The 24,594-nt window shown below is 40.6% G+C and overlaps 1 protein-coding gene across 17 annotated transcripts in view; it reads left to right on the top strand.

Moving 5' to 3' along the window:
* The first annotated feature begins 545 nt into the window (after window positions 1–545).
* The window catches only part of ARHGAP15 (Rho GTPase activating protein 15), a 378,516-nt gene continuing 354,467 nt past the window's right edge, over window positions 546–24,594 (top strand). Inside the window, exons 1-4 of one of the 17 annotated variants that reach the window (XM_083582657.1) lie at window positions 2,409–2,508; window positions 4,440–4,490; window positions 5,056–5,112; window positions 9,501–9,680. In XM_083582657.1, coding sequence (XP_083438783.1) covers window positions 9,516–9,680 — 165 coding nt within the window. In that variant the 5' untranslated portion in view covers window positions 2,409–2,508; window positions 4,440–4,490; window positions 5,056–5,112; window positions 9,501–9,515. Of the gene's footprint in view, window positions 1,188–2,384; window positions 2,509–2,904; window positions 3,030–3,064; window positions 3,168–3,303; window positions 3,452–3,512; window positions 3,745–4,439; window positions 4,495–4,578; window positions 4,686–4,786; window positions 4,838–5,055; window positions 5,113–9,500; window positions 9,681–24,594 lie in introns of those variants that run through there. The other 16 variants (XM_083582661.1, XM_083582656.1, XM_083582651.1 and 13 more) reach the window with 16 other exon arrangements.

Here is a 24,594-nt window from a genome sequence, read left to right as displayed (position 1 = left end):
GGTAACTAGCTGGATCAATGCCAATTTGGCTGCTATGTTTAGGCTAGGGGCAAAAGGTTCCCTTGAAAGCTATGAAGACCGTTCTGCTTTCTGCTTTGGGTCTGGCCTCTTTCCATCTCTGTGCCATGACAATGTCATATTTTTTTTATCAGGCAGGTCCATATCCTAATATAAGAGCCCTGGTAGATCAAAATTAAGGCCTAGCTAGCTCTGCATCCTATTTCCCACAGTGAGCATCCAGATGCCTCTGGGAAGGCCGAAAGAACCAGTTTCTGTTCACTGTTTCAGCCCAGCAAGTGGTATTCAGAAGCACACCTCTAGCATCTTCACCATGGCTAGTAGCCAATGATAGCATCCTCCATGATTTGTTTATTTAATTTCTAAATCACCCTTATCCCAAAGGGATCCCAATATGGTGTACAGCAAATAATAAATACAATAACATCATATACATCATATACATTACCACCAAGAGTCATGTAACTTCCACTGGTATCATCATGACAAGCAAAACAGTTCCCATCAAATTCTCCCAAATGCCTGAGGACAAAAAATCAGTACTGATGGGGACAATCATACTTCTAAAGGAAGGAGTCCACAACAGACACCACAGCAGTGAAGAACTACCCTAGGTTACCACATAATGTAACAGATGCAGATGGAACCACAATTCTCCCACAAATCCTAAAGCTTGGGATTGGAACCTGAAAACCATCTACATCTGTGTTGGTACAGAGAGGTAATGAGCTCTCCTCCCTCCAGGCACAAGAAGAGAAGTAACTGTGATCTCTCAAAACCAACATTTGCTGCCACTAGCCCTCTTGCATTATGAAGGGAACATCCAGCCCACCCCTGTCTCTGCCTAGGAGATCAGGACAGCTTGGTTTCCTTGGGCAAATCCCATTGATATACACATGTAGTAGATGCCAAATGATCTAGATATGGGGTGGGGTAAATACCCTTTTAAGTGTGGCACAAACATATGCACACACAAAAAAGACCCAACGGACGATTTTGAGAGACCTTATTAAGAGGTTTATGTAGGCAAAAATGAAAAGGTCCATGAAAGAAATTAAAGCAACAAACAGAATGGGCACATGCCTCAAGCAAAGGAGCTTAAGATCTTTGGGAAATGGGGGTCCTCAAAGTGGTAGCTGCCACTGGAGTTGTTCCCGCTTTTAACTCAGGTGAAATATGACCTCTTTACTTGAACATAATGGATGACTGGAATAAAGTTAAAGTGTTAAAGGAATTTTGCTTTGAAAAATACAAATTTTATAGAGACTGCATTTTGATAAAGTACAGAGTCTTTTAAAAGTATGTACAATTAATGTTTCACTTTTCTCTAACCCCCATACTGATATAGCAGTGGATCTGTCTTTTCAACATATTGACAGTAGTAAAGAATTTGACATATTTTTCATGAGAGGCTTATTGTTTAAACTGAACTGAATATATTATCCCCCCGCCTTCTTTCCCTTTCTTTTTTACACCACAGTACTTCTGTCATGGTGCTCTTAGCACCTAAAGGTCTTAACATTATCACAAATGAGAATGCTCTGCATTTGCAGCTGACATGTTCCTAAACCCTGTCAAAAGCATTCTTTAAATAATGCATCAGCATGTGTTTGTGATGCTGGCTTTGTACATACACTCTGACTATTATAAGTGAGGGTTTGTTGTCAATGGCACCAGGCACAGCTTCCAGCTTGTCAAATATCAGTTATGTGACACTGTCACTTAATGACAGCCACCCCTAAACGAAAGGATGCACAGTTGCTCACAGCTTACTTATATCGAGGAAGGGGAGAAATTCACACATTATTTGACCACCTCCAGCACACCTCCACTGAAATACTGATAGTGGGCTTTGGTAATAGGGAGTATTGAAGCCTCTAGCTCTGTTCTGTAGACTCTGCTATGTTTGGTGCTGAAACCAGTGGCATCATAAAAGTTGAATGTGAACAAATCTAGAGAGAGAGGAAATTTGGATGGAGTGAAACTTTAATCACAAGTTTAATCACAGAAACTGTGCTTCTGGGTGCAAATATTTTCCTTTCAGCAAACAACACACCTTGCTCTAGTTACATGGGGAGGGGGTCCCATTTATCAGTGTGATTATTCTTCATGAGCTCCTGTATTGTGGGTTATTATGAGAGAGAGAGAAATATTATCTGATAGGCTTGAAATGTACTTGTTGTTTATTATAATCCAGTGTCCTTTGGTGAACTCATCTGTTCTCTCATCTTCCTTCACTGCTGTTGCCTTCAGGGCAAACCCTCCTTCAAGTCTTCCCATCTGCATTGCCTGTGTATCATCTCTTATTCCCCCGAAATTTCTTGAATCTGGTGCATCTTATCGAATGGAGGTGGTGGCCACAGGAGGTGACAAAGGAGTCGGGCCGGCACAGAGGAGGTGGCAGTGGTTGCAGGAGGAAGCACTTTCAATTTTGCCTGAAGCAGCAAAATGTCCTGGACTGGCCCTGACAATTATAGTGAATTTCATGAAGTATTTAGCCTAGAACTGAAAGTTTTCTTTTCTGGCTGGGGCATTCTCGTTGTGTTGAAGTAAATTCAACATCCAATTTGTTGTGCTGAACTTGGTCAAAATTTCAGATATTTTTAGGCAGGAAGCCTGGAAGGCTCAAGTCTGAGCAACATGCAAAACTACCAGCTCTTTATAGTATACAACACACTATTAGCTTTATTGACAAGAGGAAGCTGTGTTGCACAACTTCTTTCACTATGATACTAGCAGTTTAGAAAAGGAGTGTTAAAAGCACTTGCTCCTTGCCTTAACATCATACAGGGCTTATCTTCATGGGTCCAAATGAAATTTTGCATAGATTTTTATTTTTATGTTCTGCATTCCAAAGACTCTGGGCATGTGGCAGGTTTACAATATATTTGGCTAGTTAATTCAGTTCAGTGTGGGCTTGTCAACTTTCCTCATATCTCTGTTTTCTGGCTATATAAATCTCATTGGATTGTTCTGTTGCAGCTGCAGCTCATACTTGTCTATATTTAGAGGTTTGTCTATTTCAGAGTTTCAAGACCAGCCCGTCTTCTCTATATGTATGACAGAGAGAGGGGGGAGAGAGAAGCAAGGCCCACCAACTTCCCTTGGTCACTCTTCCCGCCCTTAATTTCTAAACACAGTGCCCTCAGGTCTGTAGGCCTCATTTTGTAAACTGTTCTCTCTCAGTGCTGCAGACCTTGTCATTTAAACTTGTGGTGGGGAGGCCATCTTTCCCAGTTCCCATCATTTTTGAGCACTGACTGTGTTTGCTGGGGCTGATGGGAGCTGGACTAAAGAACCTCCCCTCAGGGCTGTAGGCCTCATTTGCTAAATGTGCTTCTTTAGGGCCATAGGCATAGGAGGCCCAGCATGGACAGCCCTTCTATACCTCTTGGGGATATTCAGCTTTTGTTTTCATAAAGTGCTTTCATTTGTAAGCGATACAAATAACACAATGTGGTCAATACTCAGTCCAGTTGTTTACTAGCATTAGTGAAAAGTACTAGGCCCATGTTTGTAAAGTTTTCCAAAATTATATAATGCAATTAAGTAACTTTAAATGCATGACTGCCCCGAGATGAAATTTAGAATCCTTTTAAATATAAAAGCCTCTCAAAACAGCCAAAATAAAAAGGGTTGCAGCCAAACAAGGCATTCTCGAATTGGACCCAATGAAATCTGGGCTTCACTAACTTAAATCCACTGTTTTCAATGCAGTATGATTAGGTAGATACAACCCTAATGTAAATTATGCCAGTCTGCTCAATTTATAAAACTTGCTTCAGCCCTAGAATATGATTTTTTTAAAGTGCAGAATTATTTTAAAACAACAACACTTATAAAAGGTCATGGAACTTGCCTCTTCTGTTTTTTTCTGTGCTCCAGCAACCTGTGTGTGTATGTAAGGCCTATCTGGACACAAAAGTTGTTGAGCTTTATATATATAGGGGGGGCGGGATCCTGGGTATGTCCCTGGACAACCCTACCCTATGGTTGAAAATGGAAGTCAAAGAATTGAGCACAATCTGTTAAAAAGTCAACAGTGAACAAATCTCAAATAAACTCTGACTAAACATCAATAAGAGCTTTCTGACAGTAAGAGCTGTTCTCCAGTGGAATGGACTACTTTGGAAGGTGGTGGGCTCTCCTTCGTTGGAGGTTTTTAAGCAGATGTTGGGTGGTCATCTGCCATGAATACTTTAGTTGAGATCTGTGCATTGCAGGGTGTGACTCGGTAGAAAATTCTACATAGTTCATTACAGAATGAGTGGAAATTGCATAAGAGAAGGAGATGGAAATTGCATCTTCATAGTGCCTTATGCCCTAATTATAGAAAGTCATAATACAGAGCAGTATTTTAGACTTGGTCTGGTAGAACGCTGATACAAAAAATGCCAACATGTAAGCTCTTTTCATTTCAGTGCAACTGACTTCCAAACAAGGATGTATGAGGCCTCGGCAAAGTCTCTCATGTAGGTAATTTTCAAACAGGAAGTTGACAAAGCAGGATCATTAACAGCGGCACATTAAGCTTGCCAGAAGTGCAACACCAAAAACCTAATGTTATACGCAAATGTAAACTAGATGCAGTAGTTAGAGCTGTAATTCAAGAGCTAATTAGATGGCAAAAGGCAGCAGAACCAAGCATCTGCCTCCAACATGCCCAAGTAAATTTCTGCAAGACTTTTTATTTTCTACAGAAAACAGAGGAAAAGGAAGTTGGTTCAAACTCCAGCTAGTTTAATTCCTCCTCGTATTTCCTTTTCAACTGCTTTGCTGATCTTCTGAAAGTCTGCTTGTCTACTTGAAGTAACTTTAAGTAATTTTCATGCTAGAGCGTTTGCCTGTTATACTCTTCAGTTTCTTCCTATATATGAAACTGCATGTATGACTTGCTGTGGGGGTGCTTAACTCCCTTTAACAGGAAGTGGTTACATCGTGCTTTCCTCTTTGCTTTCTTTCTGTTGCTTCAGGGGAAGAGAGATTTGTGTAGCTTTCAGATACGTAACTGCTTCATGTTTTCCATTTGCTTTTTAGAAGCTACCGGTGGATGTTGGTACAGTGGATAGGAACGTCATGTGTAGCAAACTGTAGGTAAGGAAATTTCATTTATTTCTGAAGTCTTACATACAACCTGTTGCTAGATGTTGCTAGATGTGCATGATAAAATAAGCACAGTACATGGATGGGGAGAGAAACAGATTGCTTTGCATTGTTATGTTAAATGTAGTAGAAAATACACCAACTTATTCAATGGAGCCTCCAACATAGATATATAATGTGATAAAGGGTCCAGATACTGGCATCTGTATTCACACTGGGAGCACAAACAATAATAACTTTTACATTTTCAAGGGCTTAACTGGTTTTGTCAAAAAGTGTATGCCAGCTTTGGCGTGTCACTTCTTACAGAAATCTGGTCAGCAAATGGTTTTGATTGAGAAAGGTATGGTGAGTATAGGGGCAGTGAAATAATGAAGAAATTAAAAGATGTTACGGCATGATGATAAAGCCACATTAGCAAATTTTGGTAAGAAGTCCCACTGCTGAAGTATTGCAGCAATAGTAATAAACAGTGGGAATGCTAGTAAAAATAGTATCCTGTGGGCATATCATTAAGAATGAAAAACGTGCTCAGCTACAGTATCGCATGTGCACTAAAAATCAGTGGTGGAGCCATATCAGCAGTAATGAAAGTTAGGAGATTTCTCCAAACGCTAATGCAAAAAATGTCCAACAGAGGCAGAGAGAGCACAAACCAGCTCTGCTCTACAGTGCTTATGGAGAGACAGAGAGGAAACTGCTGCCTTCTGCATCATTAACTGGAACCCCAGAGTTACAAATTCTTGAGCAATGGATAGTTGTTGTTTTTCTGAAAAGTTTGTATCTCTGAAAGTTCTCTTTTCCAGATGTCTTTCTGCCATTTCCCTTACCTCCCCACATCCTCAGAGGGGAGGCAGCCACCCCTCTATCTTCTCAGCTTTCTCCAGAGCCACCCCCCATATCGACCCCTAATATCTTACAGAAAACACTTTCCTCTGTAGTTCCTCAGTAATTTGGTAGTAACAGTAGCTTCCTGGAATGAAGATTAGGTGGCTTTTGCTTGATTGCAAAGTATATGCACAGTGAAAGTCAAATTCTAAAGTTACATCTTAAAACACGCGGATGAGTCTTACAAGTCACACCAGTCTCCCTTTACCCTGTTCTTCAAATCCTTACACAACAAACTGCCCTTTACTAGGCCATACTATCAGTCCATCTAGCACATTACTGTCTACATTATATTGCAGCAGCTCTCCTGGGTCTGAGCTCTTTCACTTCACTTGCTACCTGATCACTCCCTGCTCCCCTTGCCATTCTTAGTGGAATAGCAGGTATGCATTCCACCCCTTCACCATTCTCAAAACAGAAAGTGTGATGCAGAACTTATATGTATGAAGACAAGATAAAGTCACACAGTTCTTCCCCTTTAAAGGAGGTGAGGGAGAGATCAATATAACTTGGGTTTCCACGTCTGAGTCTAAATTTGCTGGATCCCTTCACATGTGTGTAGGTTACAAAAGGAGATTGTATATGAATCCTTTCTTCACAAACCCAGAACCTAAGGTGTCCTGCTAGCTTAGTAAGTGTATATAAATAGAGCCTCTGAAAATATGTGCAAATTTCCCATGAGAATTACAATAGAAACCACAGCCTCTGCAAGGAGGATTGTACCAAGTGAGATAGCAGAAGCAGACCTTCCTTCTATGCTTCAGTAATATTCTTTATTGTACCTACACACTCCTTCCAGCACTGAGAGTTTATCTTTAAAGACAAATACTCATGACAGCTGTATGCCCCATCATGCTTTGAGTGGGCAACAAAACAAAGAAGAAAATGATTGTGAATATTGATATTGATCTTGTGATTGATATTGTGAATATTGATATTGATCTTGTGATTGATCTTGTGAATATTGAATATTGATATTGAATGATTGTGAATATTGATATTGATCTCTAAAATCACTTTAGCTAGTAGAACACTGGTCAGCAACTAGTTCTATCAGGGGGCCACTTTGAGGATCAGATTGACACGGTCTTACGGCCCATTGCCAATCCATATACTTGCGTGGGTGTTTCCGTCACTCAGGTTTAACCCCCAACTTATCCAAGTCAATGGACCTCAGGTACTGAAAATGGGAAAGACCTTTGCCTGAGATCTTTGTAAGGTGTTTCCAGTCAGAATTAAACTATTACTCCAGTCCAGCCTAGTGCTGTCAAACTCAGCATAATTGAGCTTCATGTTTTCAGAAGAAGTGGAGCCATGCTTGAGCTATGCAGATGGTAAGACCCGATTCTCAGTGGCTAGATTCACCAGTTTCAGGAACAGCCTTACCATTATGCTGGTGCCTGGGGAAGGAGGTTTTTGCATACCATTAAAAATGAGCACATTGCCAGTTATTTAGTTTGTTATACTTTAGCACCATGAGGTGGAGCGCTGTTTGCATTTTCTGCCTCAGATTCCAAAGTCTCTTTGGCCATCTCTATTTGGGAATCAGGTTTGCAGTTCACTCCCATATAAGCAAATAGATAGCTTCCATTTACTTCTGTGGTAAAATGTAGGGCACACGGGGACACTGTTGTGACAGAAGCACAATGTCATCCAGGGAGGATCAATGTGTGTCTGTAGAATAAATGCACCACATTTGCACATAATGTGAAAGCATGGTTTATCGGAAGGAGGAAAGAGCCAGAGGAAGGTTTCAGGCTCATGTGCTTCTCTCCTCTCACCCGTCTGCCACTCCTCCTGTCGCATGGCTGGGAGAAGGACCTCAGTTTCACTCTCCACTAATTTGTACAAACTAGAGATTGTGGCTTAAAACAAAGGCCTGATTCTCATGTAACACCGTGGCTTAGTGTTATGTGGATGATGGATTAGTGTTATGTATGAACCGGGCCATAGAAATGTACTGCAGTGGTACCTTGGGTTACATACGCTTCAGATTACATACGCTTCAGGTTAGAGACTCTGCTAACCCAGAAATAGTGCTTCAGGTTAAGAACTTTGCTTCAGGATGAGAACAGAAATCGTGCTCCGGCGGCACGGCAGCAGCAGGAGGCCCCATTAGCTAAAGTGGTGCTTCAGGTTAAGAACAGTTTCAGGTTAAGAACGGACCTCCAGAACGAATTAAGTACTTAACCCGAGGTACCACTGTACATCTACAGAGGTCATTGCCATAGAGAAGTCCATCATAATGGTAGTAACCATAATGGCAAATACAAATAATAGCTGCTTACTAGAAAACGAATAGCAGTTCAATAGCAAGATTAAATGCCATTATGGGATGTTTGTGCAGACTGTGTTTGTGCAGAATTAAGGCCTACTCAGAGGAGGAATCAGGATGCAGCAGGGCTTGCACCTTCTATTTGCTTTATGTTTAGATACACATATCACATGAAAAACAGCTGATGCAGACAGATACTTCCTAGCAAATATTTGGCAAATGTTGCTCTGCATTTCATCCGGAAGATGGCATTCTTTGCATCAAAGTGCCTATACTTCCCACAGCTCTTAGGCTTTCCTTAAAGATTTCCCACCTAAGCACAAATCTGGCCTGACAACCCTATAGTTATGAGATATGGCAGATTTAATAATAGCCCAAGGTCCCAAGTACGAAAAAATATCATGTTACAATTTAAGTAAAATGGATGAAGCTTTGAAAATGTGTTCTCTTTCTGAAACTAGATAAGCATGTTTAGTGTTTTAAAAGCACTGAACGATGTCTGAAAACGTGGCTAATATTTGAGTGGAAAATATATGCATTAGCAGCACCTTGACATGTAGCCAAAGAGTTGCATAGTTTGGTGACATCTCTACCAGTGACCTTGATGTCTGATGCTGACCCCCCCCCACCCCAATGCAATAGCAACATATTTGCCTCTACTTTGCTCTAGTCTGTAATTAGTTCCATAACCATCTACCTATTTTAGCCGGCATATAAGAGGTTTTATGGGGTGCATTTTGAAACATAATATATGAAGCAGACGTGCATGCAACATCCTCCGCTGGTCTTTCTGGCATAATCAACAAACGCCAAACACTTCACTTTTAGCCTGTGAGCAAACTTGAGATATGTGTCTCAGATGTGAACATGGGAAGACCAAAGGCAAACTGTAAGACCTGCCAGCTGGATGTACTGGAAAGGTTACTGAAAGATTACACAACAGAAGAGTGGCCTTTGAGATAAAGATAATCTTTTATGTAAACTTCGCTCTTGGACGAGTTGGTGAGTAATAAGGTGCCCTAGATTATTGATTCTACTGATAGATTTTAAGAGATACTCAGCTGATTTCACTATTATTTTTCCTTATTACCTAAACTGGAATAAAACCTGGATTACTACATAGTGTGTTTAACATTGACTTCTTACTGACTAAGATGGAATAAAACCTAGATTAGTGCATGGTGTGTCTGACCTTAATGGCTATTATATTTTTCAGGTTGACATAATAATCATGCAGCGGTTCATGTCTGCTGATACCAGTGCAGAAAAGCTGCATCATTCCCATGAAAGCACAGGTGCTGTTCAGATGAGGATCAAAAATGCCAACAGCCCCCATGACAGACACAGCCAAAGCAAATCTATGATACTGTCTGATAATGTGAAAGTCATTGAGCCTGTAAGTACTGCTCTACAATAATTTTCTGTCCCCACTCATTTGTTTTGTTATACAGTGGTACCTCTGGTTAAGAACTTAATTTGTTCCGGAGGTCCGTTCTTAACCTGAAACTGTTCTTTTTTTAAAAAAATAAAATAATATTTATTACTTTTAAAGATTACAAAAAAGAAAAAAAGAAAAGAAGACAAGAGAGAAAAAAACAAAAGAGAAGAAAAAACAATACAATATATAAACAATACAAAACACAACCTAAACACATTAAACTAAACACATTAAACTAAACTAAACAAAATCCTAACCCTAACCCTAAATAAAACAAAACAAAAACAATTTAAAAACATACATCACACCTTTTCCATACTCTATCTTTCATTCCCTTGTTTCCTCGACCTCCTCTCACCTCCCTTTTTGCATTTTTTAAAGTTTTCTGAAACTAATTAGATTACCTTCTCCGGTATAGGGAGGACTAGAGTATCAGGAAACTTTGCTGGAGACACCAGAAAACCATTAATCAGCCACTGTTTCATACCACTGAAATTTGTCCTTCACCCTTGCAGAGGTTAGCAGCAGCATGGCGGTCACACCTTATCAAACAGTTATATGCCTATTAGAATTGAGTCATTATTGGCTCCCTCAACTATAGATCACTTTCTCCTAATCCTTTCCAAAACACAAGCTCTGGGGTGTGTTCTGCCATATGTGTTGGACCTCATATAATTTGAGACAAGCCCATAATTGCATCGGCAGCCATGGGGTGCCACATCTCTTCAGACAAGCTTGCACGGACAGGTGTGTTGAAGGCCCCCAAGACCAAAAACCTTGTGGTTCCTCAACACCATTCCTGTCTTAAGTTCCCTACACCAGATACAGACACTACAATTATTGATGAGTGGACATAGTATATGATGAGGGGATTATATATTTATATATACATTCATATATTTATAAATAACAGCTACTTCTCCTTTCTGCTCAAAGAGATACATCTGGGAAACATTTGCATTTTCTCCTTCAGTCAGGTTTCAGTTACAAAAGCCAGGTCAGCGTGTCCTTCCTGGACAAGATCAGAGACAGTAATTGTCTTTCCATTAGCTGATTTGGAATTTTCTAGTTTCACCTTAACAACTTCAAGGAACCACACAGCAAGGCTACTAGTATCAAGGCTGGGAGATGGGCTGGAAGGAGAAGTAGCTTGAAGACATCTAACCCAGCTTTTCCTCACCTGACACATCCATCCCGTTGCCATATCACTCTGCGTCCATTATAATTCCAGTGGTAGCCCTTTACTAAACTATTATTTTCAGTAGGGGCTGTGCCAATTCATCGTACCCCATACTCCTAGACCTTGCCACACCCTCATGTGCCTTTCCTCCTCATGCTGCCACTGAAGCCAAGCCAGATGAAAAGTCAACCTGATAGAAGCAGCAGCAGCATGGGAAAGAGGCCAGAAGTGGTGGCTGATCAGTCTGAATATTTTCTACTACTGGCACTGCCTTATCTATACTGACTCTTCATCCTAATAGTGGATTACCAGGCGTGCTGGTCGCTGCTTCTGACCACCTTCTTCCATCCTGAGCTGCTTTTCCTTCTGAGGCATCTCTAACCACTAATTCTAAACTCGGGTGGCAGAAGCAGCAGATCCCCAAGCTGGCCATGGAGGAGGAAGGTGGAGAGTAGTGGTGCCTGCTGCCTGGGCTTCTGGATCCTGAGGGCAGGGGCCCCAGGGTTGGCAGGCAGAGGAGCTAGCAGAGGGGGGCTGCTGATGCCTGTCCTGGCTGTCCCTCTGCTTTTCACCTGGAGCACCCACCCACCCTCTGCCTCTTGTAAGAATAAATAAAAATGGGCAAAACATTGTAGATTTATTGTTCACCTGCTGTTATGAAAAACTGTAACTTACACAGTAATATAGTTTTCCTCCAAATGTTAGTGTCACTGAGAACATTTCATGCTGGCTGGCACAAAAGGCAGGGGGAAGGAAAGCAATTTGCCTGCATAGGATGGGGCCAGAAATGGCATTGTGTAGGATCAGCGATACTTCACAGCTCTCTTTTTCCCTGCTGGGTAAGCATTCCTCAGCTGAATAAACTCCCCTCCTCTGTGAGTCCCATGATGACTGACCCCCATGGGGAGTGGGGTGGGCATTAGAATTGCAGGAAGTAGGGCAGGGGGGGGGAGGGATGAAGGTGTTTAGTTTTCCTCTCCCTGCACTCGCTCTTGTGTTGCTCAACTGACTAGGAAACAGCTGAGATTGATTAAAAGGGGGCTGGATTGAAGGGGAAAGGGCTCCTTTTGAGGAAGAGGAGGATATAAATTGAGTAAATAATGGTAAAAAAACAACAACCCACCACTTTATCTGGAGCCCCTCCCACCTTCCTGCTTCTTGCCTAATCAGTGGGGAGGTTATGTATAATTTGGAGTGGGCCAGAAGCAGCCGGGGGACTGCAAATTGCAAAACGCCTGAACATTCTTGGAGATTATGCATATTGGTCAGAAAATGTGCATATTGCCCGGAGAATGTGCAAAATGAAGTTGAGATACGTGCAACCCCCCTAGCCTCTTGGGAATTATGCCTCACAAATGTACAAAATTCCGTCACTATATTCACTTTCTCCAGGTCTCTTGGGAATTATGTATAGTGACCAGGAAATGAAGGATTTTGTGCACATTTTCCATGAGGCCTGGTGAATTGCACAATGGCCAGGTATTATGCACATTAACTCCTCAACTTACACTCTCCTTAACACATAGATATAATTTAGAAAGTAAAAGCAATTACGCAGTTCTCCTGCCATCTCACTAGAGATGAATAAAAATAGGATGCTTCCCAAACCCATTTCTACCCTTACTCACATAAACATATTCACCTACAACCAGCAGATATATAAGACACTTCATGATATTCCTGTAACAGACCATTAAGGTATAATTAAATGCCAGGGCATTAGAATGGAAAAAAAATCAAAGCAAGGGAAAGCAAAAATTACCCCCCCCCCAAAAAAAAATGTAACCTTCCTTCCATTCCACCTGAGGCATTTTAGGTACTCATCCATCCACTCACCTACAGTCATCTTTATGACCATTCATATTCCCACAATGACACTGTGGCTTCAGTGGTCCAATAATTTAGTGGCATTTTCTGCTTTGTTATGTAGTTTGGGAAAGCATTTGAAGAAGTCTTGCATCTCTTTATTCCATAGAGTAAGAAACACATTCAATGGGAAATTTTGGATTGCCAGCTGTGCCCATGTAAAGCTCTTACTAAACAACCAAAAATCCTTTGTGTTGCAGACATTGGATTATACTTCTGAAAGACATGGCCTAACATAGTATTAAGATAGGTAAATGAGAAATGAAAGCTCTTCCTAGCATGTAACACTTGTTAATGACCTGTGCAAAAATACTATGTTTGCGATTATTTGTGATATTTAAAAACTGGAGTCTGAAATAACCCTGACACATGGCAGAGAAAGCCAAGTGGTACTGGATTTGTTTATTTTATCCCTTCTGAAAATATTTAAGCGCTAATACTTTAGAGGTGAACTCTGTTGCCAGTCATGTCCCTTCCCTTTTACTCATCCTGTGCTACTAAACAAACTGATTGGTGTGAGCCTCCCTTGGTTCATTTTCCTCCATAATGGCTGCAACTTGCAGCTGAGGCCATATGATATTGCAAAATTATTTATGCAATGTTAGTCACTCGCTTTGGATTCCAGCTCAGTTTTTCAAATCAGAGCAAATAAGTGAAAGCCCAAAAACTCTACTAGCATCCCACACCAGCACCAAAAATTTCTCTTTTCAGAGCCATGGAAGCTATTAATTGGCTATTCTGCTGATATGACAAGCCCCTATGAAATATTCAGCTATTTAACTGAGACAGTAAATGGAATAATCTTGCTGCAGTTGTTGGTTCCCCCTCTGCACCCGCCCTTCTGCTATTTTTACCTCCATGTTCAAATGCAAAATTAACCACAGCCGTTTCATCACCATAGCTCAGCAAATACATGATTTTAATTATTCTTCTCTCAGTTGGCAGAAGTAAATCTTTAGTTCAGAGAAACTTGCATTGCATTTCAGAACTGAACCCCACCCCCCTTCGATATCAACCTAGTAGCTGATGAAACATTCATTTCCTTATGTTTGCTTTCCAATTTAAAACTATCACTTACTGGCGACACATTTGCACGTAGTACTTAAAAAACACATACACCAACCCCCATAAGTGAGATGTTCTGTTAGGAAGTTAAAAGAATGTTTACTGTAATTTATTTGGAAATAGTATAATGTATTATCAGTAGGAACTGTAACTTTGAAAAAGTTTAAAAGTTAAGTATATTTAATGATGCCTAACATATTTTATTGGCTGTGTTTAACAAAAGGCACTAGGCTGCAGTTGTTTTTGACAAGCATGAAAACATCACAGCATGAGACTGCAAAAGGAATTATGTAGAGAAATTACAAGTGATCCATCTCTCAATGAATTATCCACCTCAATAGCCTGCAGAACTCAGCTACCAATTAACACCTACTTTATTACATGTTGGGATGTACTTAATAACTTTCATGTGTTTATGCACTATTACCTTGACTGATGCCTCTTGTACAATTAGGCATAATTGGCATATCAATATGCAAAAGTTAAAAGGATTAACCCTCTTAAAACTAATGAGCATTTCTGTATCCAGCTGCTAAATGAGACAAAATTAGCATTTTTCACTTTTGGGCAGGATTTTATCATGCAGTTTCTCATTGTTGGTATTACCTTGTTACATAACTTTCGGTCTGGGATGAGGCTAGGTGGGGTGGGGAGTAGAATACTTGGGGATGATAAAAGAAAAAAAGGATTCTAAAAAGTTCCACCAGACACCAAACATTTGCTGCTGGGTTTTCCACAAGCATAACAGTTGCAATTTATGTTCTTTTGTAGGGAGCTGAAAAAGTTGTGCTTTCTTAGCAGCTAATTATAGAGACGCAGGGTATGTCATTTCACCATGCAAACTTGGCTCTGATATAATAGATTGAAAGCTTGCCATGCTCCTCATTTCCTCGCTCTTTCTAGTATTTTCATCTCTCTCATTTTTCCATGCAGAGTTTCCTGACTAGATATTGACAGAATGCAAAGTATTTTGGCATATTTGCTTGAGCGAGTCTGTTAAGTGGCTGGCGAAAGGCAAACGGGAAAGGCCCAAAGTCTTAAGCAAAACCCCAAACACTACAAAACACATCCTGAAAAACCAGTAGGATTCTGAATGGGAACGATTTGCACAGAAGTGCATGTTGGTTGATTGTTGTGCCAAGAGTCCTAGAACAGGGAAGGTTAAAAATCTTTCTCTGCCTCATATTTTTGAAATTAAATTACGTCCATCACATTTGTAAGCTACAACAACTATATTGCAGTTTGTGGGATTTTATGAAAAGGTGTACCTGTATAAATCTGGCAACACCAAACAAATGTATATCTATTTGGCAGAGCAAAAGTCCAATATAGCAGGAAGCAAAGCAGAGGAAGCTGGAAATACCTGTATCCAGCTTCATGCACCCATACACAGGTCTTTCTCCTAGATTTGCGAGTAGATTATACCCTGATTTTGGTAGGGTTTCCCAATAAGCATTTTAAAGTGCAGCCTCTGTAGATCTCCATAGCTGTTGGCAATTTCACTTAAATATAATTATTGTCAGTTTTATTTGGATTTCTTTACTGTGTAACCCATCCTGGGACCTTTGGGTGACAAATGGGTAATAATCATCAGTAGTAAATGAACTATTTTAATGTTAATCATTTATATATAAACATGCTTTTAAGTATTCATGTGTAGAACATTAGCATAACTCTACAGATGAGATTTTTTAAAAATGGGCAAAAGCTGCTACTAAGTCTAGAGTTGGCCTAGAATCGGAACCCATAACTATTAAGCTCAGCGCTTTGTTCACCGATCCATTCTGGTTCATTGGGGATGTGTAATCATAGGGTGATAGCCCGTAGTGCCTGTTGATGAGTGAAACAGACTTCTTCTCACACAGTAGGAATTCCCCTTCCTCTCCTATTCCATGCATCTCAACACTCACCCATACAAATCTCTTTAGCAGGGCTGGGACAACCTCTGTAGAAGATTTTGGGGACATTGGGGGACGGAGGCTGCAACATTAAGTTTTGTAGTGGATTAAAATACTTTCACCAATTAAGGTGCGCCAATTAATGGGAAACCAGATTTTTTTTAAAAAACATAAGTAATTTTTAATGCACACACTATAAGAACTGCAGGTAGCAGCTTTGATATTGCAGGAGACTTTCCTACTACTACTCAACACAGGATGGAAGTTGCTTCTAATATAGTTTTCTGTGATGCATGTACCATCTGAAAATGTAGAAATTACACCCCCCCCCCACAAAAAAGCAATTGATTTGTTTATCAGAATACATATGTGGATTTAATTCACTAAAAACTAATCAATCGAAAGCCATATGATTAATTGGCTAAAAGTTATTTAATCAGGTGACAGCTCTAGTTTCATTGTATTCATATTCAGCAATCTACTAAGCCTGCTGTATTGGAACTTTTGACTCTGTGCCAATTTTTCTTTGCCAACTCACTGAATTTGTCTAAGCCTTCAGATGTTGCTGCCAATCATACAAAAAATATATGCTGCAAAACATAGTTGAAAAAGTACAAGGCCTTTTGTGGCAACCATGAAATATTAAGGTTCGTTTGATGTTGCAGATGTGTAGAACATGTTGTATTTTTAACATTCATGGCTGCATACATGTACATACTGGGACTATTTTTCAGATAGAGATCAAATTGTTTCACCATTATACATATAGAACTGGTGCTGTCAGCTGGCAACTTGGAGCAAGAAGATGCTTAGTCCTTCTGTAGTTTTGCCTAGTTTTCAGTGGGAACTTCCATGCTGCTAAGACTAGTCCATAATAGATGAAATGATATTAATGTCTTATCTCAACTACACAAATCTTAAGGCTGGCCATGGACTCTATTAAGCAAGAGCTCTTCCTATGCTTTCTGTTCATATGCAATCCCTCATTGTGCATGAATATTAACCATTTTCATCTCTTAAATCTCAGAGAGGTGCATTTTGTCTCATTCAGTGCAAATTCAAAGCATGTAACGTCTTTCATTGGTGCTCAGATTAAGAATCAGAGTCTGTTTAGTCATTCCAAAATGTTAATGAATTAGAGTTCTTTTTGATTAGATGAAACAGACTTGGTTGTCTCATTTATCTCTCTAATACACTATCAAAGATTCAGGAAGCTGTTTTCCTTTGTTTCTTGCTATCCTCTTTCTCCTCCCCCTTCCCGGAACCTCGACTACTTGCCAAAGTTACAGCTAGCCAAATAAAATTGCTAAAATTACTGGTGCTTCTGTTGAGTAGAGCTTTTTGAGCAACGTCAGGAGAGGCGAGGCTGTTGTGTGTGTTTACTTCACATCAAGCTTGTAGTCAAGTTTGAGGCTTGCTTTGTGAAGATTGTCCCGAAGTATATCCTGATATTTAATTAATATGACATTAAATCACATTGAATTGATAAGAGTTGGCATCTCAAAGAAAGGTAATTGCCCGTATTGGTTTTGTAGAAAAATAGAGCTGCTTGGAAAATGTGCAGCTAACACAGACTGTCAACTCCATTTATAGATCAATACGTGAAAACCGTTGATCAGGCAGGCATGTGTAACAGTAACACTTTGCATTTATTTCTTGTTTTTCTGCTGCATTAAGGCTTACAGGTTTATCAGCTTCCAAAATATTTTGACTTCTGCGTAAATATGTAATCTGTTTAGTTTTAATTAAAAGAGACTGCAGTCCTTTCAAAATTGTTTCTAGCTTCATGATCTCCCCCTGCCCCCTCCCCCAGTTATAGCTGCAGGTAATTTTAGTTGAAAATGGATTATTTCCTTCTTGGAAAGATCATTAGAACACATTTTTAAAAGAGTATATTTAGTGGAAGGGCTTTTTTTTGAAGATTTGTTTTGCTTTCTACTTTGTTCTTTCCTGGGAGAAATATAGACACTAACAAAAACATTTTCTCAAGCAATAATGGGCAAGACACCCATAAGATTCTGTTTTCTAATAAAAAAAACCTTGCTGCTTCAGATTGCCTCAAAACTAAAAATTATTTTACTCCTCGTGCCGTCCCTCCCCTGTCATCCCCCCCCCCTCAAGAGCTTATTTTCTTAGCCTTTACTGAACACAGAGACATTGCACATGACAGTCAGTGCACTGGATTATATATGGCTCCTCCATCTTGACTTTTACCGTGAGGTGCTATATGACAAAATGGCAGCGTCCAAATGGAAAAAATCTTGGCTGACAGATTGAAAAAATAAATTGAAGGGCTCTCATGGTTGGTTCAAGACCAGCATTGAAAAGTATCTGTTCCCAGCCAGTACGTATCTCAACAAATTAACATCTGTGACAGTCTGGAGCACAAGCTGAATGCAAATAACCATTTATCAAGTGGTAGCCTACAATGGTGTTATATAACCACTTGCAAAATCAGTCAGGTTTTACATTTTACCAGGTGGTAGTGAGAATTTTTAGTACTATTCAGCTGACCATTTTGGGGCCAGATCACACTGCAGTTGACTTCACCTGCTCTGGATGCATTTTTGTTGGGGGCCATTGACAAGTGTGGATTGGCCCCATGTATGCCAATAATGGCATACACTGCAGATGATGACAGCAGTCACGAAATTAAAAGACGCCTGCTTCTTGGGAGAAAAGCAGTTACAAATCTAGACAGCATCTTAAAAAGCAGAGACATCACCTTGCCGACAAAGGTCCGTATAGTTAAAGTTATGGTTTTCCCAGTAGTGATGTATGGAAGTGAGAGCTGGACCATAAAGAAGGCTGATTGCCGAAGAATCAATGCTTTTGAATTATGGTGCTGGAGGGACTCTTGAGAGTCCCATGGACTGCAAGAAGATCAAACCTATCCATTCTGAAGGAAATCAGCCCCGAGTGCTCACTGGAAGGACAGATCCTGAAGCTGAGGCTCCAATACTTTGGCCACCTCATGAGAAGAGAAGACTCCCTGGAAAATACCCTGATGTTGGGAAAGATTGAGGGCACAAGGAGAAGGGGACACAGAGGACAAGATGGTTGGACAGTGTTCTCGAAGCTACCAGCATGCGTTAGACCAAGCTGCGGGAGGCAGTGGAAGACAGGAATGCCTGGCGTGCTCTGGTCCATGGGGTCACGAAGAGTCGGACACGACTAAACAACAAATGCCAATAATGTTTTAGATCAGTGGTGGTGGGCAAGGCCCTTTTCAAACTTAAGGCTAGGTAGCCTTCTGATGGCCACATGCCAGTGGTGGGCAGGGCCAGAGGCTAAAGTGTATGGAGCAAACAAATGTAAATTGCACCCTTGTACAGTAGGCTAGTTTCTACACACCCTGTCTAAACACTCCTTTCTATACTATATTCAAGAAGCAAAAGTCAAGTACAAATTCCAGCCGGGCAAAAACACTTGGGGTGCAAAGCAGGACCAGTGAGGGGTGTGGCCTGGAGAAAGTTCTAAGGTTCAGGTAGACAGGCCCAGAAACATAGAATTGTAGAGTTGGAAGGGACTCTGAGGATCATCTAGCTCAGCCCCCTGTAGTGCAGGAATATGCCGCTGTCCCATATGGGGATTGAACCTGCAACCTTAGCATTATCAGCACTACGCCCTAACCAACTGAGCTATCCTGGAGAGGCACATTTGATCCCCTGCACAAATATAGAATGGGGGACACCTGGTTTGTGAAAAGGATATATGGGTCTTATTGGATCACAAGCTTAGCATGAGTCAATGCTTTTATAAGCTGTATTAACAGAAGTATAATGTCCCAATCAAGAGAAGTAATGGTCTTTCTTTCTTCTGCCTTGTTCAGACCACACCGGGAGTACTGTGTTGAGTTCTCGGCAACACAATTTAAGAAGGATGTTGACAAGTTGGAAGGTGTAAAGAGGAGGAGGACCCAGATGATCAAGGTTCTGGAAACCAAGCCTTATGAGGAATGGTTGAAGGAGCTGGATAGGTTTAGCCTGGAAAAGAGGAGACTGAGAGGAGATATGATAGCCATCTTCAGTATCTAAACTGTTATCACATGAGAGATGGGGCAGTCTTGTTTTCTCCTGCTTGGAGGGTAAGACTCAAACCAATGGATTCAAGTTACAGGAAAGGAGATTCTGACTAAGCATCAGGAATACCTTTCTGACAGTAAGAGCTGTTCAACAGTGGAACAGACTCCCACAAGAGGTGGTAGACTCTTCCTTGGAGGTTGGATGGCCATCTGCCATATATGATCTAGTTGAGATTTCTGCATTGCAGGGGGTTGGTCTAGATGGCCTCTGGGATCCCTTCCAGTTCTACAATTCTATAAAGCACAGTATTCAGAGTGAGATTTTGACTATTCTCCTATCAGCTAATTATTCTGAAAAAAGTCTCACCTGGTGGGATGTTTTGAGGGCAACACAGATACAGCTTCATCTGCAAGTCTTACATTTTTGAGGTCAGCTTCACACAGTGCTGCACCATAGCTGTTGAGTAGTTTCTTTGCGCTTGAACTCATGGCAAAAGAAACACTGACATAGTACTTCACACATGATCATGTACACTCTCCCCCCCCCCATGTAAGAAAGCTGACATAAACTAATCAGTGAGTTTAGGTTTTGTTCAGGAAACCTTGTCTCTAATCCAGATGAAGTTGAGTCCCCCCCCCCCAATTTGCTTTCCATGTTACAGCCCCCTGGTGGGAGCTGCTTTTTTATGTGTTCATTCCTGTCGCATTATGGCTTTAATGCTAAAAGCCACAAACCACAACTGGTGAGACCCCACTGATGTAGTAGTAGGTATGTGAATTCAGGGGCACAGGATGAACCCATAGAAAAGTGACTTCTACAGCATGATTATAATATGAAACTTTTCACTGTAAAGGATGCCCGAGTCAAAATATAAATCAAAGCAATAAGGTCCTAATGTAAATCCAGTTTGGATGGATTTACTTCTAACTTTAACGGGATTGAGGTTATAGATATATGGTGTTATTTAGGTATTTTCCAGCTGCATAAAAATTACTTATTCACGAGCAGTTCTTGTGTGGCTACAAGAGCATTTCAATAGCCCAGCCATGTGGGCTGTAGGAATGGTGCTGATTCTATAGAAAACAAAGAACCATATAATCAGACCATGCCCCCATGGTAGAGGGTCATTTAGATATTATCCTGCCTGTACAGGAGGCAGATATGAATAAGTGGCTCCCATACAGCTTGAAGAACATCTAAAGCTGGAATGTGTGCAGAGGAGGGCAACCAAGATAATCAAGGGTCTGGAAACTAAGCCTTATGAGGAGCGCTTGAAGGAGCTGCATATGTTTAGCCTGGAAAAGAGGAGACAGAGGAGATATGATAGCCATCTTCAAATATATTAAGGGCTGTCACATGGAGGAGAAAGCATGATTGTTTTCTCCTGCTCTGGAGAGTAGAACTTGAACCAATGGCTTCAGGTTGCAAGAAAGAAGATCCTGACCAAACATTCGGAAAAACTTTCTGACAGAGGTGTTCAGCAGTGGAACAGACTCCCATGAGAAGTGGTGGCCTCTCCCTCCTTGGAGGTTTTTAAACAGAGGTTAGATGGCCTTCTGTCATGGATGCTTTAGCTGAGATTCCTGCATTGCAGAGGGTTGGACTAGATGACCCTTGGGTCCCTTCCAACTCTATGATTCTAAAGAACATCTACGTATAAGTCAATATGGATGACCATTTTACCACAGGTATGACCTTGATATGGTGAAATTGTCCATGCTACGTGGCACGGAATGCTAAGGCAAACAGCAGAATGAGTCTCTAAGACTGCTGAGGTGGTATAAAGGACTGTGTCACCTTAGACTACAGCTGAGGGACACCAATTTTGAATATTCCCACATAAAACAAAATTCTCCCTGCAAACTGAAACTAGCATTATCAGGAAGAAAGGCCCAGTCCATTGTCAGCTGTGCTGGCTTCCTATTTGCAGGGAGTTGTTAATACAGGAAATCATGAAGTGAGGCTACTGCCCATACTGCTGCCATTTTCCATGCATTCTGCTACCACATTCTGCATCATGTGTAAACTTAGGCCTGGTGCCAAGTAAGAGAAGGCAAAAGAGCTCATCTGGACAGCTGGTTGTTTGCATTCTTACTTTGAAGGGCAGTGGGCTGAATTCTGGTTTTGGAGAAGTGGGGTAAGGGGAAGCTAGTATGAAATCATAGCGATCTGAGCATTTGGTTCAGTTTGATAAGAATCACACTTTGTTGTTCTTTCCCTGGCCAGTAATTTCTTCCTTTCCTGTTTTTCTAGCAGCGATTATCTTAATACTTAAGACACATAGCTTGATTCATATGCAGAGTTAGACACGTCTAAGCTCATTTCTTTAGAGCTAGGCATCTTCTGTGTATTTTGCTACGTTTTTTCTAATACTGAGATTCTCCTATTTTATTGATATGCTATATGTTGTTGGTAAAATAACTGTGCTCTGTATCCGTCCCTTTTCCTAGCCTGTTGGAGCAAGTTTCAGGTAACTGGAAGTAAGGATGAGAAAGGCGTCAAATTAAAATTCCCCTCCATTGTAAATTGCCCCCCCTATAGTTTTATCCATCTAATTTGCTGGAAAACACTCTAATGGTGTTTCATAGAAGAGAAATCTTCAGTACAATTTTTGAAAGCCAGATTTAATTTACTCCAACCCCTTGATAGAAAGGTTAGGCAGTATGATGAAAACTAGATGAAATACTGTGTGAGCTGGGATGGCTGCTCCGTCACCACCATCATTTTTATTTTTATTTTATTTTATCAAATAGAATGCATAGATTGGATAAAACGTTTTGAAAATTTCCAGGCTCTCCCCTATCCCCTATGTTCTGACATGTCATGCTGTGAAAATATTTTAGTCTATTTACCAAGTACAAATTAGTCTTGCCAAAGGTCCTGAAAGTTTACTACTTCTGCTTAGATCCTTGCACTTCAAAGGAGGATGCAACTCTGCACATTAGTGATCACACTATGTTGCCGCAATTTTAAACTTGAACTTAGCTAAATTCGTTTATAATTCACTGCCGATTGAATGCTGCCACAAATGTACGAGGGGATACTTTTTTTTTTTGGTAAAGTTAGTCCTCTGATTACTAATTTGAATCAAAAGCTCTAACCTTGTTAGCATCTGGACTTATTTCCATAATAACAACCCCTTCAGAACCTACAAAGTAATGAATAATTGACAACAAATGAAATGTTTTGATAGTTGTCGGCACAAAGCATGTTTAATGTTTTGTGTTGCTTCCTAGCTAATTATGTAGATGACACATTTGTCAGACCTTGACTGCCATTAGAAACGTGTTTCCAGAGGGGAGAAAAACAGGCTATTCATAGAGTAATTAACTAGAATGCTCAATGACCTGTGAGAGATTCAAATGGCTGCCAGTTCAGACATTGTTTTGTTACAGAAGCAGAGGGGTAATTAAAATTCCAAATTACAGTGCTATGATGAAGCATTTGTTTGTTGACAGTATACTCTTACTCTAGTTTGTTTAAAAAAAAAAATTCTTTCAAAAAATGGCTTCTAATCCATTTTATGGCTTTAGGAGCTCTGTCTTTGAATTTACTGACAACTAATATTATGGTAAATTGCTCTTCCGAGAAGTACTGCAGGCTTTGGCAGTTTCAAGGGAGCACAAGGTGGGTGGGATGGAATAGCAGCTCTTTCCCCTAAACTGACATACCATGTGCTGTCGCTGAAACGCCACTAAACTGCAGCCCATCTTGTGAAATGATATGTTCATAATTCCGCACAGAAGAAGATGTCTAGTTGCGGGGAGGAAATGGTTCAGGGAGAGGGATCGTAATCAAACAAATTGAGAAAGGTGTCTTAAAACATTACGGCAAAACCTTAATAGAATCGGCGCAGTGATGAGCATCGTTTAGGCAAATGTTTCGAGAAGCAGATGTAGTTGGAGGAAAAGTGGCTGTGGTTGCGGGGGGAGAGGATTGAAAAGGGAAAGTATAAAAGAAGACACCCCACCTAAAAAAAACCACTGCATCGTTCCCCCATCGTCTCTTATTAACAAATGGCCGCGGCTAAGAATTTACATATTGAGAAAATATGTTTTTCTAACAAATGTAATGGGGGGTTTGTTGGAAGAGGCCAAGGTGGTAAAGTTCCCCAACAATGAATTTAATGCAAGCCCAAGTGAAATATTTATTTACTTTGCCAAAAGTGAGAATATGGTTCTGTTAAAAAGATCTGACAGAAGTAACATGGTGTTTGATGCAGGGAAGCTGACAGCGGCATGGAGTGAGCGCTGATTATCCTGAAGACACTGTCAGCTAGGATTGATTTCTACTTTCTCCCTTTATGTAACGGTTCCTGTAATACAGCTGACCCCAAATCACGTTACCTTGTCATCTCTCTGAATGGATCAAGAAGAGATGAGCTGAAAATAGCTAGGCACTGACCTTGAACTTGCCAGAACAGTGAGAAGTGACAGTGGCTTTGTGTATGTGTGTGTGTGTGTATGTGTGTGTGAGAGAGAGTGGGTTTCATGTACAAAGACAGCCAAGCTGCTTTTCAGTCAAGTTCACTACAGCAGCACAAGGGGGCAGAGCAGCATTAGAGATTACAGGTGAAGCCAATATTCAACTTGCTTCCTTCCCTGCTGCAAAAGTGCTTGCTTGTGCCAGTCAGATATTATTATTTTTTGTTATCGTACCAGTGAAGTCTTCTATAAAAAGCAGATTGACTGAAGTCTTGAGTAAAATTTGGACCTAACTGAAGAGTCCGAGTAGAACCTGACGGTGACTTCCTACACCTTGAATTCCTTGCTCACCTGTGCCGATGAATGAGAAACCAAATCTAGAAAATAAAATGCCAAACAATATCAGAAATGGCA

This window comes from Podarcis filfolensis, assembly GCF_964270895.1.
Source record: "Podarcis filfolensis genome assembly, chromosome: 1".
Taxonomy (NCBI): domain Eukaryota; kingdom Metazoa; phylum Chordata; class Lepidosauria; order Squamata; family Lacertidae; genus Podarcis; species Podarcis filfolensis.
The sequence above is the reverse complement of the archived record's forward strand: the minus strand, read 5'-3'. Positions and strand labels throughout refer to the sequence as shown.